Source organism: Nelumbo nucifera, chromosome 1 (genome assembly GCF_055504915.1).
Source record: "Nelumbo nucifera cultivar China Antique chromosome 1, China Antique-T2T, whole genome shotgun sequence".
Classification (NCBI taxonomy): domain Eukaryota; kingdom Viridiplantae; phylum Streptophyta; class Magnoliopsida; order Proteales; family Nelumbonaceae; genus Nelumbo; species Nelumbo nucifera.
The window spans coordinates 76,103,029-76,120,027 of record NC_142649.1 but is presented as its reverse complement, the minus strand read 5'-3'; the positions used below and the strand labels follow the sequence as shown (position 1 = coordinate 76,120,027).

Below are 16,999 nucleotides of genomic sequence, written 5' to 3'. Positions count from 1 at the left end.
ATGCATAATAAAATATAGGTGTGTTCGATAAATTGCCCAGCCCAAAGTGCCTGATTTTGTCTCCGTCCAATAAATAAAGAATTAAAGACTCTTCTACTTCAGCGTTTGGTATCAATCTGCGATCATCCTCCACGGGTCAATGGCCACACGCTACATCAGCTATAATTCATATGGCAAGCTGACGTGGCATATCAGGATTCGTCGAGTGTTCCACGGAGACAAGATGATTCCAATACCAAGCATGGCATTGGCCGCCCACTTGTTCCAGTGTTACTCTAAAAGGAGGGGCTAGGGAGTTGAGGAATGAGAGGAAGCGAGGAGAAATCCGCTAGGCCCGGCCGTCCCGTGCTCGAGCAGCCAGTGGCCCATCTTAATGTCATTTCATCCTCCGATTCAAGGTGGGGTCGTAACAATACATGGACAGCAGTCAAAATATTATTGAATGCTTATTAAATTTGCTCGTATAGCTGTACATACCTCATCCGGTCTCCTTCTTGCGTAGCGGATTTTTCTTGTAAGCGAATGAGCTGTTCACGGCTTCAAATATATTTGCTTCTCTCTCTGTTAATTTTGAAAAGAACATTTACTGCAACACCTCTCACGGTTTTCTGGTGGTCAAGCGAAGTCAGTGAGCCAGTGACACCAGGATAATTTGAGTGAGAAATAAGGAATTACAAAGAAACCTCGTTTGGTTTTATTTTCCTTTACTATTGATGAGCAGAGGAGAAAATCTTGATTTTTCAGGTTTGAACAGCCGGGAGACAAAACAAATGGGAGGCCTGTATTTTCTTATTTCCTGTTCAACTGCTTTGCTCTGTTTCTTCCCTGCAACCTCCTTTGCTGCCGACACCTTCACTCAATCTCAATCTATCAGCGATGAGCAGGGGCAAACCTTAGTTTCAAAGGAGGGAAGCTTTGAACTAGGCTTTTTCAGTCCTGAAAATTCCAAGAATCGTTATGTGGGGATCTGGTACAAGAATATCCCAATTCTCACAGTAGTCTGGGTCTTAAACAGAGACCATCCACTTACAAATTCCACCGGAGTTTTGAAGATAGACAACAAAGGCAATTTCGTACTTTTCAATGGAACAAATGGTCCCATCTGGTCTTCAAATTTCACAAAAGCAACAATAGCAGCAGCAGCAGCAACAGAGAGTTTGGTGGTACAATTGCTAGAGTCGGGAAATCTTGTTCTGAAGGATGGGAAAGATGGCAGTTCAGAAAACTTCCTGTGGCAGAGTTTTGATTATCCATGTGATACATTGTTACCCGGGATGAAACTAGGATGGAACCTGAAGACGGGAATGAACTGGCGCTTATCATCGTGGAAGAGTGTCGACGATCCTTCTACGGGAGATCTTACTTATGGGATAGAGCTTAACGAATACCCTGAAACAGTGATGCGGAAAGGATCGAAGGAGAATTATAGGGCTGGACCATGGAACGGGCTTCGATATAGTGGGGCACCCGAACTGAAGACCAATCTTATTTTCAGTTTCAAATTTACTTGGAATAACGATGAGGTTTCTTACATGTACCAGCTGCTGAATGACAATTCAGTTATTTCAAGGTTGGTCTTGAACCAAAGCACCGGTAACGGCGGCGAGCTTCAACGCTATACATGGAATACCTTGAGTCGTAATTGGCAACTCTTCTTGTCGGTGCCGAGAGACTACTGTGACACTTATGGCCTTTGCGGTGCGTACAGTGATTGTGACATGAACGAATCTCCGGTTTGCCAGTGTTTGAAAGGATTCAAACCAAAATCTCCATCTGATTGGAACTTAATGGATTGGTCCGGGGGATGTGTACACCAAGCATCTCTGAATTGCCGGAAGGGAGAAGGATTTGTAAAGTTTACAGGGGTCAAATTGCCGGATACTAGGTATACTTGGGTGGACAAAAACATTAATCTTAAAGATTGTGAAGTCGAATGCCTGAAGAACTGCTCTTGTACTGCATATGCAAACTCTGATATTAGTGGAGGCGGCAGCGGCTGTGCTATTTGGTTTGGTGATTTGATCGATATTAGACGGTTTTCTAACGGTGGCGGTGGGCAAGATCTCTACATTCGAATGGCTGCATCAGAACTTGGTAAGTCCTCCATTATTATTATCTGAGTTCTTTACTTAGCTCAGTAGTTTTATTATTTGATAATTTGGAAGCAGTTGAATTAATTTTTAATTACATCCAGCAAAGATTGGGCTTATGGCCTCACTCTTGGCCCTTAAGTGCTGGCAGCTTGCGTCGAGTCGGATTTTAGTATGTCTTAGCTTATTACGGTTAAAATATTTCTATATTCGAATTTGAGTTCCATTTAAAAGTTTAAAAACTTTTTAATCGAAACAGGCTCGAAAGCTTTCAAGTCGAACATTTTGTTTATCAAATCTAAGTTTGAATAACGAAATTTAAATGAAGTTTAATTGAATTCAAGTCCAAACCATTCCATTAAAGCTTAATTTGATTGCTTAGAATTATAGCTTTTAAGCCTGGACTCCCATAAGAAACACTACTGGCCTTGAGCAATTAATTAAATGTCAGTGACAGGTCAAAGTTGCTTTGGCATTCAATGTCTACCACCTAACAATATACATGAGACACTGGATTCACTCCTCACGCACTGCTCCTTACACCAACCTCACAAGAATCCCACACATAAGGAGCATCTTTCATACTTGTATATATTGTCATAGCATGAGGTTGGTACGAGAAATGTTATGTTAGGAGAAAGTCCGAATTTGAATTTAATCCACTTCATCCAGACTGTAGCAATGAATTAGTCCGATCCATAATATTAAGCATGCTAAGAATTAGGGGTGTCAATGCACTGGTTTTGGGTTAGACCCCATCCAAATCAAAATCAACTTAGACTGCTAGAACGGATTAATAAGACATATTAAATTTGGATCGGTAAAGATTTAATAATCCAAAGCATTTATTGGATTGGATTGGACTTAATTCATCTATAATTAAATTAAGTCCGATTAAACCAATATCCAGTCCATTGATCAAAGACAAAAAATATGAGTGTCAATGGACCAAGTTGGTGTTGGAACCAATCTCAATTAAAATCAATTTAAACAGATTGGATGATCCAAACATTGGATTGTTCTGATCCAAAATTATCAAGAATATTCATCAAATTGAATTGGACCTAGTCCACCTGCAATGGACTCTTATTGGACTGGGTCGGATTGGACCAAATCCGGTCCAATTAACATTCCTACTGAGAATATTTGAAAGAGGTAAATCATAAAAGCTAATGGTAACGCAAAAGAAGTATAAAGCGTTTCCAAAGATCTTATAAAAGAAGAGAAACCGTGGAGGGAAAGAAAAATCTCAGAAATAGGAATTGAAGGTTGGTAACTTCTGCTTGGTTGATCTAAACCTACCCACATGATGAACTGATCATAGTTGAGGATGATGGAAGAAGAATTTATAGTGCTTAGGATGTTAAAACCTGCACACATCTGGATGCATTTAATTTGACCAAAATTTGAGTCCAGATATATCTAATATATGATAGTGTGTATATATACACATATAAATCTGATATTTTGAGAGGGGGAAAAATTCCATTAACCAAAAAAGCCATGTTTATTTTTCAGATTTATGTGGGGACCAGTGAAAGTTTATTTTCCTGGATAATATCCATGTAACTGATACCCATATCATGCCCATCTCCTAGGTGGGTAAATTAATTTTCTCATCTAGGGAAAGTTGTCAATACTTGGATGGGACAAAAATGCCCCTTTTAATAATGGAATTTTTATGGCTAAGATGGTCATTGCCTTATTTACATGGAAAATAAAAGAACATGGGTAAATGTACTTACCTGGGTAAATCTTTCCTACTAGGAAACATTTACTCAGGTAATTGCATTTACCCGGACAAGTGAGTTATCAAAAAGCGAAAGGGCATAAATACAAATAAATTTTTTATTGAGTGACCATTAAAAGTACAAAAATGCTTCTCAAAATGATTTACATAGTTATGCATGTATTCATTTCTATAATTAAAATTCTTTATATTGGAATTCCAAATTCTTTTTAAGATGTTCTTTTGAGGGTGGTTCTTGGCGCAACAGTTACCTTGCTCCATTGCAACCTGAGTGACCAAAAGGTTCACATATTGTAAACAGCCTCCCTGTATATCTACTACAGACTACAGGGGTAAGACTCAATCCTGCATTGGTGGGAGCCTTGTGCACGTGACTGCCCTATGTGCTTTTATTCTAAGGGTGGTGGAAGGTAAGATTAAAAGCCTGCAGTTGTCTGTATATCTACAAGCCTACAACCCATATATTGAATAAAACTAAAAAGTGAAGCCTCTGAGGTAGGATCTAATAGATTATAAGTGGATGGCCATTTTCAGTGCCCTGCAACAAATATAAATTGCCAAGGTGTTTCTTCTTTCAAGTATTTACCATTTGGCTTCTCTTCACCTACTGCTATTGCATCCGACTTTCTAATGGTTCACTGATTTTGTGAAACACGTACAGCACATGATTCCAAGAAGAAGAAACGAGTGATAATGATAGTCCTAACAGTAGTTCCGGGGATGCTTCTGTTAGGTTGGTTTGGTTGGTACTTCTACAAGAAGGAAAAATCTGAAGGTACTATTCTTTCATTCTATTATTAGAACCTTTTGAATTCAGAAATGATTCTATCGATCTAGTCCTCTGAGCATTTGACGAACGGCTCCTTCTAGGACCCAATTACATGCTAATATTTATGTTACCACCTTTTGCACTGTCCAATATATATAATAAGAGAATGTTGAGGCCTGAGGGGAGTGATCGAATGCCCCAACCCCAAGTGGTGGCAACAATATATAAAGTAATAGCCTTATGTATACACTATTCATTTAGTAGGAAAAGTGGAGAGAAATGAAGAAAGAAGCTACAGAGACGAAAGTAATATCGACAACCTTGAGCTCCCTTCTTTTGACTTTGCTACCATAGTAAAAGCTACTGATAACTTCTCCGACACAAATAAGCTTGGAGAGGGTGGCTTTGGCCCTGTCTACAAGGTAAAATACTTGATATTCCATAAGATTAAAGTTACATGAAAATCAGTTAGTTAATTGTACCATCTTACTGTGTAGATTAGATGTTGGTGACAATGTGCAGGGAAAATCGGTGGAGGGACAAGAAATAGCTGTGAAGAGGCTCTCCAAGAGTTCGATACAAGGACTGGATGAGTTCAAGAATGAGGTTATATTAATTTCCAAGCTCCAACATAGGAATCTTGTTAAGCTTCTTGGGTGTTGCATTCAAGGTGAAGAACGGATGTTGATCTACGAGTACATGGACAATAAAAGCTTAGACTCTTTTATATTCGGTATGTGACTCTTAAATCATATGTGCAACTTCGATTCTTGTAAATTTACGTGGTTTTTACGTCTACACGCCAAAGCTAGAATTAATGAGAAGCCCAGGAATTTCAGTGTTTTCGGTTTTATTAAACAGCAACCTTGATCAATTTCACCTTGTTACAGATGAGAAAAGAAGCAAATTAATGGATTGGGAAATGCGCCTCCACATTATTATGGGGATTGCTCGAGGACTCCTTTACCTCCATCAGGATTCTAGATTGCGAATCATTCATAGAGATCTCAAGGCAAGCAACATTCTACTTGACAGCAAAATGGAACCAAAAATATCTGATTTCGGTTTGGCAAGAATTTTTGCAAGAGATCAAACTGAAGCAGAAACTAGAAGAGTAGTTGGAACATAGTGAGCACTCCTTAGCTTTCTCAAATTAGCCATCCAAAAAAAGATTAGAAAAATACATAAATAATCTTCTTTGATGATTGTATTTCTATGCAGCGGTTATATGTCTCCCGAATATGCAATAGATGGACTCTTTTCAGTGAAATCGGATGTGTATAGCTTTGGGGTTATAGTGTTAGAGATAATAAGCGGAAAGAAGAACAGGGGATTTTATCATCCAGAATTTCAGCTTAATCTTCTTGGGCATGTAAGTGTGGCTACAGAAGTCTTTTCTTCCTACTGCCAAGCACTAATAAGTACCTAATCCTGCAAGTTCTAACTTTTCTATATATATATTATAAGGTCAGGCATGGACACTATGTAATGGAGGACGGGCGATGGAGTTAATAGATCCCTCAATGGGGGAGTTAGGTTCGGCGACTGATGAAGTAGTAAGATGCATCCATGTGGGTCTCCTCTGTGTTCAACAAAACACAGAAGATAGGCCAACCATGTCCTCTGTGGTTTTGATGTTGAGCAGTGGGTGTTCATTGCCCAAGCCTCAGCAACCAGGCTTTTTTGCACAAAGGTATCCTGTCATGGCACCAGACTCATCTTCTAGTAAGCAGGAATCTTATATTACAGGTGACATGAGTATTACATTGTTGGAGGGTCGATAAGAGCCCTGTTTTGTTCGCTTACTGTTTGGCTTCCTCTTGGTTGGTTGGTTAGTTGTTAAGTAAGCCTAAAGCTGCTGGGTGCTCGACTGGTTGTTATGGAACTTGGAAGGCACACCACCTGATTTTAGAGCTCATTACTTAATTTGCACTATAACATATGTAGCTCATGGTTTTTCTTCATTTCATGAGTAAGGACTTACACGCAAGATCAGTGGACACCACATTTAACCCAGAAGTTTGAATCATTACGTTGTGGGTCAATCTTTATGTATATAAGTTCTTTACATCTTTATTTTTTTCCTTAAATTCTAACATAAAAACTCATACTTGCATCCCAACAACCGAGTTGGGAATTGGCAAAAAAATGTTGAGATGTAATTGGTTGGTAAATGATGTGGTTGTGAAGTGTGAACAAATTATTGTTTGAAAAGAAAAAAAACAAAACAAAACAAAAACCAAGGGTGGATAATGATATGGTAAGATCTACTCATTAGCTATTTGAGTCCCAGCTCAAGTTTGTGATTACTTTGAATTATAATTGTGTAGGTGTAGGGTGGTTCTTAAGGAGATCGGATCTAGTCCCAATAGAGGGTCCCAACGACCACTGCAGGTCTGCAGCTATATGTTGGGAACATCTCCCTCTGAAGGACAAGGGGAGATGCTCCCAATGCATATCTACAAAGGCTGTTGGGACCCTGTGTTAGGACTTTATCCAAATTCGTTCTTAAGCGGCCTATATGTGACTTTTTAATAATACTAGTAGCAAATCTGAACAAGCCTCTCAGGTGTGGGTTACCAGGATGCCAACTGCCCGGGTCAATCCAAACAGACAAAACCCTCTTGTCCTGCTACATAAGGTCTAGGTCTATATTTTGAGTCCTAATTATCAATAATCACATCTGTTTTGGGTTTATACATTTTTTTCAAGTTATTAAAAATGTTTTTGCTTGGTGGGGCCACACAACGTGGTAGCCCATCCCTCATCCCCTTAATTTGATCCAAGGTCTCTGCTACAATGAATCAGAGATTCCATCAACAAAGCCACCATCAGTTGCTTAATATCTTAAAAATGTTTGATTTCTTCAATTTTACTTCAAATCATGGTTTTGAAAACCAAATTGAAAATGAAATCATTTTGACTATCAGTTCTTAGATCAAACGGTCTAACCATTCAATTTAAACCCGGATTAAACAGTTTTAGGGTTCAAAAACTGGATCTAGACCTATGATCAGATACTGGGTTAACCGGTCCAACCACTCATTCTGGTCCAGTTTTCAAAAGTATTATATTAATAAATAGGGTTCTATCATGATAGTGGAAACATATGATATTAGAAAATCTTATAACCAATCAACTTATATAAGAGAAATAGTAACCAATCAGATGGTATTTATCAAGATTCACGGGGTTTTAATTAATCAAAGTTCTTCTGATATCACGTCTTTATAGTATTATAGCAGCATAGTTTTTCCCTAGTAAGAATTGTAACTTATAATGTTTAAAAGATAATTAATAATTATTTTATATTTTTTTCATCTTTTTTGTTTCTTTTTTGCACTTTGAGATCAAACTGGACCATTGACAAATGACCCAATACCAAAATGATTCTACATCCAGTCTGAGTCCAACGATATTGATCCCAATTGTAATGGGGCCAATATTGGGTTTGCCTGTTCCAGACCCTAACGATTATGGAAGTACATTGGTAGATGACAAAGGTACATAGGCGTTGCGTTAGTACCAAAATAAGTATTGTCAAGTTACTTGTAATATGATCTTATGGAGTAAGACCTGGTAATTAAGGCTGGTTAATTGGATAAGTTCTGGGTCCTTGTACGATTTGGTTTTAGAATTGGGTCTGGTCTATCATGATTAGGGGGTGTCAGTTGGACTCGATCAGGTCCAATCTAATCCAATGAATGTTTTGGATCAATTTGAATTGATTTAATCCAATGACTGTTCAATTTGTTTAAATTTATTTTGATTTTGATTGTTTCAACTTAAACCCGGTCTATTGATATATGTATTCTTTTCTTATATCAATGGACTAGATATTGGCTTAATTCAACCCAATCCAATATAAATTTGTTACAAACGAAACAAGTCAAATTCAATCTAATAAATATTTTGGACCAAATTTGTCCAATCCAATATGTCTTGTTGGTTCATCAACAGTACTATGTACTACCATGGCCAACCACCAACTAACAGTACTATGTAGGAGTACAACCTACATGTTGGGCTGGGTTAGGTTAGGTTGAGGTCAATTATAGTCCAATCCAAGGTCTTGAAACCTCAACCCTAACCCTAATCCATCCTGACCATCAATCTTTAAATCTAATCGAACCTAAAGTCTCTCAATCCTTTGGTTTGGGTTTGGTTATCATCTAGGAATGGCAATGGGGTAGTGATCATATTTCTTATCCTTGACCCTGATTTTAAAATAAATTCCTATCCATAAACCTTGATCCCTATTGGGGATAAAAGTTATCATCCGTCCCTGATCCCCAATGGAAATAGATTTCTCATGGGGATTTAAATTCTCAAAACTTTTTAATTAACAGTATTTTTGAAAAATAAATTTACTTAAAATAAAGGAAATATTTAATATATATATATATACACTAAATGTACAATATATTAAATAAATTAATATTATATAATATTTTCAATAGATTTATTATACTCGAGTACTTCAGATCAGACCCAACTATTTCTGGAACTAATCAATTTGGTTCTAGGTCTAAAATTACAAACCCTATCGGGTCTGATCTGATTCTAAGTCCTTAATATTTCTTATTGGGTCAGTCTCCAGTTTTACTTAGACCCAACCTGTTGACATCCTTGCTTTTTAGTAGAACTAGTGGAATGGCATGTGCGATGCACAAGATATTTAATATTGATGGTGATGTTTGACTATGCTTTTATATCTCGAGCATAGATGAAATTTCACATACCGTTTAAGTCCTAAGACAATTCTATAAGACATAAAAAAGAATATCCTCACAAAATTCCAAGATCTTAATTTTATAATATGCATATAATGTTGGCTGCAAATGCATCAGATTGAAACATTAATGCACAAAAACAATGATAAAATTACATTCAACAATATTATATACAGATACAGTTCATCCCAATGAAACACAAAATTTATGGAGAATAGGAGATGCCACTCTTAACGGATCTCCTGTTTTGTGATAACCTAAAACCTATGAAAATAATTACTATTAATGGTTAAAAGTAAACAAAGCTATTATGTTAATTTACTCAAATAATCATTGAATAGTAGAAGTTATTATGTAAGATGACTATTAAATAACTTAAATTTAGGCCTAAAAATATTTTCCTCTTACTTTTTAACTAAGGTCATGTTTGGGGGTGCTTACGTTAAAAATAAGTGCTTATTGAATATGTGTTTAAAAACAAGTGCTTATTTATATTGGGCGTTTGGTAGTCTTTCTCTCTAATAAGAATTTAAATAAGCATTTGTAACTATTTTGTCCTTCATTTTCTTTCAAATTTTCAAAACATACCCTTTGAAAGCACTTTTAATAAATTGTTTTATAAAAACACTTTTATAAAAGTACTTTTATAAAAACAATTTTATGAAAGCACCTTTACGAAAGCACTTTTGTAAAAGTACTTTTTATGAAAAGCATTTTTACAAAAGCACTTTTCTAAATGTACTTTTACAAAAGTATTTTTTTGAAAGCACTTTTATGAAAGTACTTTTGTGAAAGCACTTTCATAAAAGTAATTTTATAAAATTCAACTAGGGATAATTTTGGAAGAAAAAAATGAATAGGTGCTTATTGTATAAACACTTAAAAAAAAGCTTGAAATTTGGGCTTAAAAAATAAGCCCTTATTTTTGAGATAAGCACTTATTTCGGGTTCATTTCCAAAATACCAATAAATGCTTAATTGTCCAAAAAAGCACTTATTTTGAATAAACATTTATTTTTAAGTACTCCCAAACATGGCCTATGAGGAGATAAAGTAATTAGTTGGAAGCAAAATTTATCAACCAACCACTGAAGTAATATTTATGCAAACACCTTTTAGGCATGTCAAGCATTTCCGCACATTGGTCCAAGAATAAAATAGTCGAACAATTCATAATGTGTCACAATATTACATATGACTGAGGACATGAGTTGTAGGCCCTACTAAACAACTAAGGCTGCAACTTGGGTCGGGTTGGCCCGAACCCAACCCGAAAAAGTCAGGATGGGTTGGGTCGGGTTGATGCTCAGGTTAGGGTTAGGGTTGAAATTTATGAACCGACTTTTCTAATTGATTGTTTGATGATGAAAACAAAGAGGTTGAAAAAGTTCATTCCTCCCTTCAATTCGAATTCATAGTTTAGACAAACCATCTAATACTTGACACGTGTTGGATCTAATCAATGAAGAGGTTTGATAGGTAGGTGCTTTGCTTTATCCGATTACAAGTGTTAACTGTTAATTAAATAAATAAAATTGGAAAAATAAAAAATATAATAAAGAGTAAAAATGGAAAGTGAAAATCAGGCTTTTCGACGAAACATTATTACCATCCTCATTTTTATAAATGGTATAAATATGGATATGTACATGCTTTTAGAGTCAAAATTATGAATTAAACAATGGCATTAGCTATTATGAGATTGGTATTACCAAATGATCTTATGATTTTCCATCTTTCAAAAGGCAAGAAACTCTATCTACTCAATGGGCTTCCTCTTCCATAGTAATCAAAAGTTTTAACAAGTATTTTGATTTGGTAGGCATTTTAAAAATCTTTATAAGGTAGTATTAAATACTTAACAAAATCATGTGGTTTCACAAATTACTTGTATGCACCCTATCAAAAATCAAACCAAAAACATGTTTTCATCTGATTATTTAACACCATGTTTCATAAATCATATAATTTTCATACTAGAAAATTTGTTTTTGTTTTAAAAATTAATATCTTGTTGTTTTAAAAATATCTATTATTTTTTGAAACAAAATCAATTTATTTTTTTCCTTTGAAAACAAAAAGAGTTCAAGAACATGTTTTTGTTTTTTTTTTTTGTTTTTTTACTAATGTGGAGATTCCAAAAATAGATGAAAACAAAAACATTCATGTTGTGGAACGCCGCCCCCTACATGGAACTCCTCTGGTGGGTTTGGGTGGGTTAGGTTTGGGTTGAGCTTCAACCAAACTTATCTAACCTGTTAATGATCCATTTAGATAAAATTAAATGGTACCCCGCTCAACCTAATCCAACCCGCCCAACTGATTAAGAAAAATACATAAAATAACATAGCATAAAATGTAGAAAATATAACATAAATTGCAGAAAATTAAATACAGAAATAGTAAAAAATAAAAAATGTAAAAAATAACATAAATTACATAAAAATATAAAAATTAAGAAAAATAATTAAAATTAAAAAAATATATAACTAGAATTATAAAAAACAAAGAAATGAAGAAAACCAATTGAAATAGAAATTACAAAAAAAAACAAGGAAAAACCAGAAAGTGCAGAATCATAGAAAATGAAGAAAATAAAATCCACCAAAAAATAACAAACGCTATAGAAAAAAAATGTAGAAATACAGAAAAATAACAGAAACTATTACAAATATAAAAATACAAAAAATAACAGAAACTGCAAAAAGAATATAACAAAAATTATCGAAAAATATAAAATCCAGAAATTACAAAAAATAACAGAAATTATAGGAAAGCATAAAACATATAAAACTATAACAGAAATTATAGAAAGAAATTATGTTACGTTTAGAAAGGGACAGTGAAAGAGAAAACAGTTAATTTAAGATTACAAACAAGATTTGATTAAAAGGAAGGAGCGAATGAACACACCCATTGGACTTGATAGAATAAATGAAACAGACGTAAAAACAATGGATCGATTTAAAAAATAAATCAAAAAATCTATCAATCCATTGATAATAGGGGTAAAGAAAGCGATGCTGAGTTTTGGATTTTATTGATAACTCGATAGTTTTATGAGTTTATGGCTACTTTCTAATTAATTTTTGTGGGTTCTGATAATTTGGAATTATGCTATCTAGGTGACGAGACAGTTAGAAATATTATATTCAATTTCCTTGATTGAATGATTGACAAATTTGGGAAATTAAATAGGGTTGGATAGTCCAATCTGATTACCCAAATAGTTTCAAAAGGAAATATGTTTAACCAAAATAAAGGATCGAAGATTAGAGATTAGAGACCGAAAACACATAAGCTTGGTTTCTCTTCTACCCAATTTCAGGTAAGAACCTCTTAGACATGACAATGAAGTCTCTAAGAGTACGGCCATCAAGCATCATATTTTTATTTCCTTTTTTATCTTCTTCTTGTATATCCTTTTAACACATTTCTCTTTCTACAGTTCTGCATATAAGGCTCGGTTTGCAAAACCTGTTTTGTATACATGACCTTTGTGGATAAAGTTAACTAGAAATAGTGGTTCCAGCCTACATCTACATGTCTGAATCTATTTTTATTCCCAAAAATTTAACCTCTAGGCATCAATCAGCATCAACATCTAAGTGGGTGTTTGATATGGCTGCCCTAGACGTTCGGGCATTTCAATTTCGAAACAGTCACGCAATGCCACCTTACTTTACTTTTGGCTGTAATTTCAGAGTTCTGAGGGAGAGTTTAGTCTATTTATCCAATTTTTTTATTTTTTGGTTGTGAAACCTATTGACTGTGTGCAGTTTCTGCATTGTTTTACCCGAAATCAAGGTCGGGCATTTCGACGGTACAAATAGAATAATGACATTTGACCACACCTCACTAGATGTCTCTGTCTAGTACTGGATTTGGTTAGGCCATCGACCACTGTGTTCCGCACCTAGAACTGTAATATGGGCCGTGCCTGGCATACAACGGTCGCTACAGTACTGTGCCATTCGGGCCTAGGTTGCAGAGGGAACCGGGCCCCCAAAGTACGACCCAGTCAAATGGCCCATAAGCACGGTACAGCACAATATACGGGCTAGTTCAGCACAACCCTGACTTGAAAATTATTTGTAATATTTTTAATTTATTCAAAAATTATTGTAATATTTTTCAGTAATCCAATCCCATTGTAATTTTTATTTTCAATTTTATCATTTTATTAATTTAACTCAATTGTATTATTTTTTCAATGTATTTTTTATTTTTTTTGTACATATTGAATTTGAAATGAAATAAAATTTTCACAATTTTTCTAATATATTTTCTATTATTCATGTTAATTTTCTGATATTGTATCATTTGTGTGCTATTTTTTAAATTTTTTCTAATTTTTCTTAGTTTAGAAAAATTGAAAAAGAAAAAGTAGCCCCAGCCCCGGCCTGTCAGCTGGGAATCGGGCCACGGGCCATGCCAGGCCTGACCTGGGAAGAGGACCAAACTGCCGAAGCACGGCTTGCCAAGGCCTGAGGCTCGGCATGGTACGACACAACATTGATGGCGTTCGAGCCGCCTTCAATGCATGTCATGCCAGCACGGCACGACCCACATTGCAAGTCTATTCGCACCCTCGGGATCTATTTGAAGTTTTTGCTAAAACGAGCAGCAACGTCCCGTAACACATCATCTAAAATATCCAAATGTACTTTAGGTTGTGTTTGATTTCCGTACAATTTTATTTGCACTAATACAAATACATAAGAGAACAAATGAAAAGAATGCAAATTTTGATTTAATTTTATTTTGTGTTTTACTTTATTCTGTTTCAAGTATTATTAGTTCATTTGTAGTGCATGCATCCAAACAAAAGAAGGTAAACTTTTAAACAAAAATAAATCAAAATCTGCACTCAAATCATTTACACTATCACAGTTTTTCAACACCGCAAATAACTGCAACCAAACACAACCTTTTAAGTTTTGCTTTTAGGAGGAGATATTGTTTATGAAAGTGAAAGTGGCCCGGCTCTTATTATCCTTGTCTCCAGGATGACCTGGTCGCCGGACATCACTAATATGAATGTTTCAGAATTCAGACTTAATGGCTTAACCTAACAAGTTATAACATTGAATAAGCTTAAACTATTGGCAACTTAGTGTGTTGAGAATTGGGTTCATATACCATTAGACCTGTTCATGGGCCGGGTTATTCTTCATAAACAAGATTTTGTTAGGCCCGAGCCCGGCCTAACCAACGGGCCTACAACTTGGGCTCGAGCCCGATCCTAATAAAAAGCCTGAAGCCCGGGCCCCCGACCCAACAAAAAGATAGATCAGTGCTTGTGTCTATGTTCGTCGCCGGCGCCTATGTTTGTGTTTGTATTCGCCGCTGACCAAACAATAAGAGAGGAATAGAACAAAAGGGCAAAGAGAAAGGACTCGCTACTGGTGCCTAAGTTCACGTCTGATAAATGAACTGAGCTGAGATTTTGAGAGTGAGAAGGAGAAATGAGAAGAGGAACAACCGAACAATGAAAAGGAGAGAGAGAGAGAGAGAAAGAGAGAGAGAGGATTCACAGCTAGTGTCTGAGTTTGCGTGACTTGCATCTGATAAATAAGCTGTTGAGATCGATTCTGAGAGAGGAGAACTGAGAAGAGGAACGAGAGAGAGAGAGAGAGAGAGAGAGAGAGAGAGGACTCACCAATCACTACTGGAGTTCACTGGTTGTGCCGGTTTTGTCTTCTTGAGAATGTTTGGCTATGTGAGATTGTGACTGAGAAGGGAGTTTGTTCGGCTAAGAAAAAGAGATGAGTGATAAGAGAGGGGTTGAGAAGAGAGGGATTAATATTTAGGGTTAGGGTTTAACTTATACAAAAGTCAGGCCGGGCTTTTTTAACAAATCCCGAGCCCAACCCGTAAACTAGTCAATCTAGAGCTTTTAGGCCCGAGGTCAAGCCCGCACGCTAAAATACATGCTTAAGCCTGTCCGGGGGCCGAGCTGGCCTGCCGGGCTACCTGGCCCATGAACAGGTCTATATACCATTTAAAGAATTTTGTACATATATCAAAAAAGCACTTGGTAAGGAATCAATTCTCCTAATAAGGCCCCATTCGTTTTTCAGTAAGTTATTTACCCGGGTAAATGTAGTTACTTGGGTAAGTTTTTTTATGGGAAACAGTTACTCGGATAAGTGCATTTACCTATGTTTTTTTTATTTTTCATGTAAATAAGGCAATGACCATTTTAGCTATAAAAATTCATTATTAAAAAGGGCATTTTTGTCCCATTCAAGTGTTGGCAACTTTCCCCCTAGGGGGAAAGTTGTTTATCCACCTAAGAGATGAGTATCACTTACCCGAGTAAATAATACCCAGAAAAATAAACTTTCCCTGATCCCCACATAAATCTGAAAAGGGAACATGGATTCTTGGTCAATGGAAACCAAAATCCCATTGACTAACTTTCTCCTCTCTCAAAACGCAGAAAAAGAATGCCCCCTAAATTCTCAATATATTATACACATCTAGTGTGCCCATTGCAAACAAACAAAACATGACATGGATACCACCATATATGTACTACTACAAATTTTTGGATGTTGATGATGCACAATCTGGCCGGTCTTAGCTGTTGATGATCTTGCCTCTGGAATGAGTAACAGGGACCTGAAACGGGAGGAGAAGAGAAGCTCCGGGGAGAACCCGTCGTAAGGGCTCCGAAGCTCAAGTTAGAATCCTTCAAAGGCAAGAATAACCAGATAGCGCGAAAGTTAGCCTACCTCATCCCTGGGGGGGTAGAAGCCTTTTATAACCACCTTGCGCACTCACTTCCAGGCCTTCGTCAGGTCGGGCATGATTACTTCTGAACTCCTGCCAGTTCGGGTGTCATTTCCTCTAGTCGGACAGAACCGCCACTGTTCCTTTTGTCGGAGCCGTCTTTGCGGCTAGTGACGACGGTTGCAGGTGGCGGTGGCAGGAAGCCGTTTGAAATGCGGCTGTCAGGCGTCAGATCCCAAATCAGTCAGGTACGCCGCCCTTGGATAAAGACGTCCTTGGTGTCGGGTACGTCTAGCCGGCCTAGTGCTTTGGAAGTAAAGTGTTGGAGTGGTGAGCGAGGTGCCTTGAGTTCGGTTTGGAGTGTTCCGAGCTGCTACGGGTCAGCTCGGGTCAGCTTTGTGAGGCTTGGGGCCCAGTACAGTTCGTGCTCCTCGCAGGGAGCTCGGGTTCTCAGGAGGGAGCTTGCTCTTATCAGGGAGCTCGGGCTCCTAGTAGGGAGCTCGAATTTAGGAAGCTCAAGTTCTAGGGAGCTTGGACCTTTGATAGGGAGCTCGCTCTTTTTAGGGAGCTCGGGCTTCTAGTAGGGAGCTCGAATTTTAGGAAGCTCAGGTTTAGGGAGCTCGGGTTCTTTAGGGAGCTCGGGCTCCTAGGACCGAGCTAGGACTTAGGGAGCTCGGGTTCTTTAGGGAGCTCAGGCTCCTAGGACCAAGCTAGGACTTAGGGAGCTCGGGTTTAGGGAGTTCTCTCTTAACAAGGAGCTCGGACTAAGTACAGCGGTCTGGAGTTCGGGCTCGGTAGTGAGTTTGGACTTGCTTCCGATGTTCGCTTTGGGTGCTCTATTGTCCTGAGCTGCTTGCCTTTGCCACGTGTCGGGCGATCGCGAGATCGGGCCAAATTTCCCTTCATCAATTGCCCCCCA

The 16,999-nt window shown here is 37.1% G+C and overlaps 1 protein-coding gene across 1 annotated transcript in view; it reads left to right on the top strand.

Annotated features, from left to right (window-relative positions):
* Window positions 1–604: 604 nt before the first annotated feature.
* Window positions 605–16,999, top strand: part of LOC104590711 (uncharacterized) — a 33,034-nt gene continuing 16,639 nt past the window's right edge. The window contains exons 1-7 of the mRNA XM_088895907.1: window positions 605–2,094; window positions 4,502–4,615; window positions 4,871–5,031; window positions 5,132–5,342; window positions 5,500–5,737; window positions 5,831–5,981; window positions 6,082–6,390. Of these exons, the coding sequence (XP_088752033.1) occupies window positions 714–2,094; window positions 4,502–4,615; window positions 4,871–5,031; window positions 5,132–5,342; window positions 5,500–5,737; window positions 5,831–5,981; window positions 6,082–6,390 (2,565 nt within the window). The 5' untranslated portion in view covers window positions 605–713. The remainder of the gene's footprint in view (window positions 2,095–4,501; window positions 4,616–4,870; window positions 5,032–5,131; window positions 5,343–5,499; window positions 5,738–5,830; window positions 5,982–6,081; window positions 6,391–16,999) is intronic.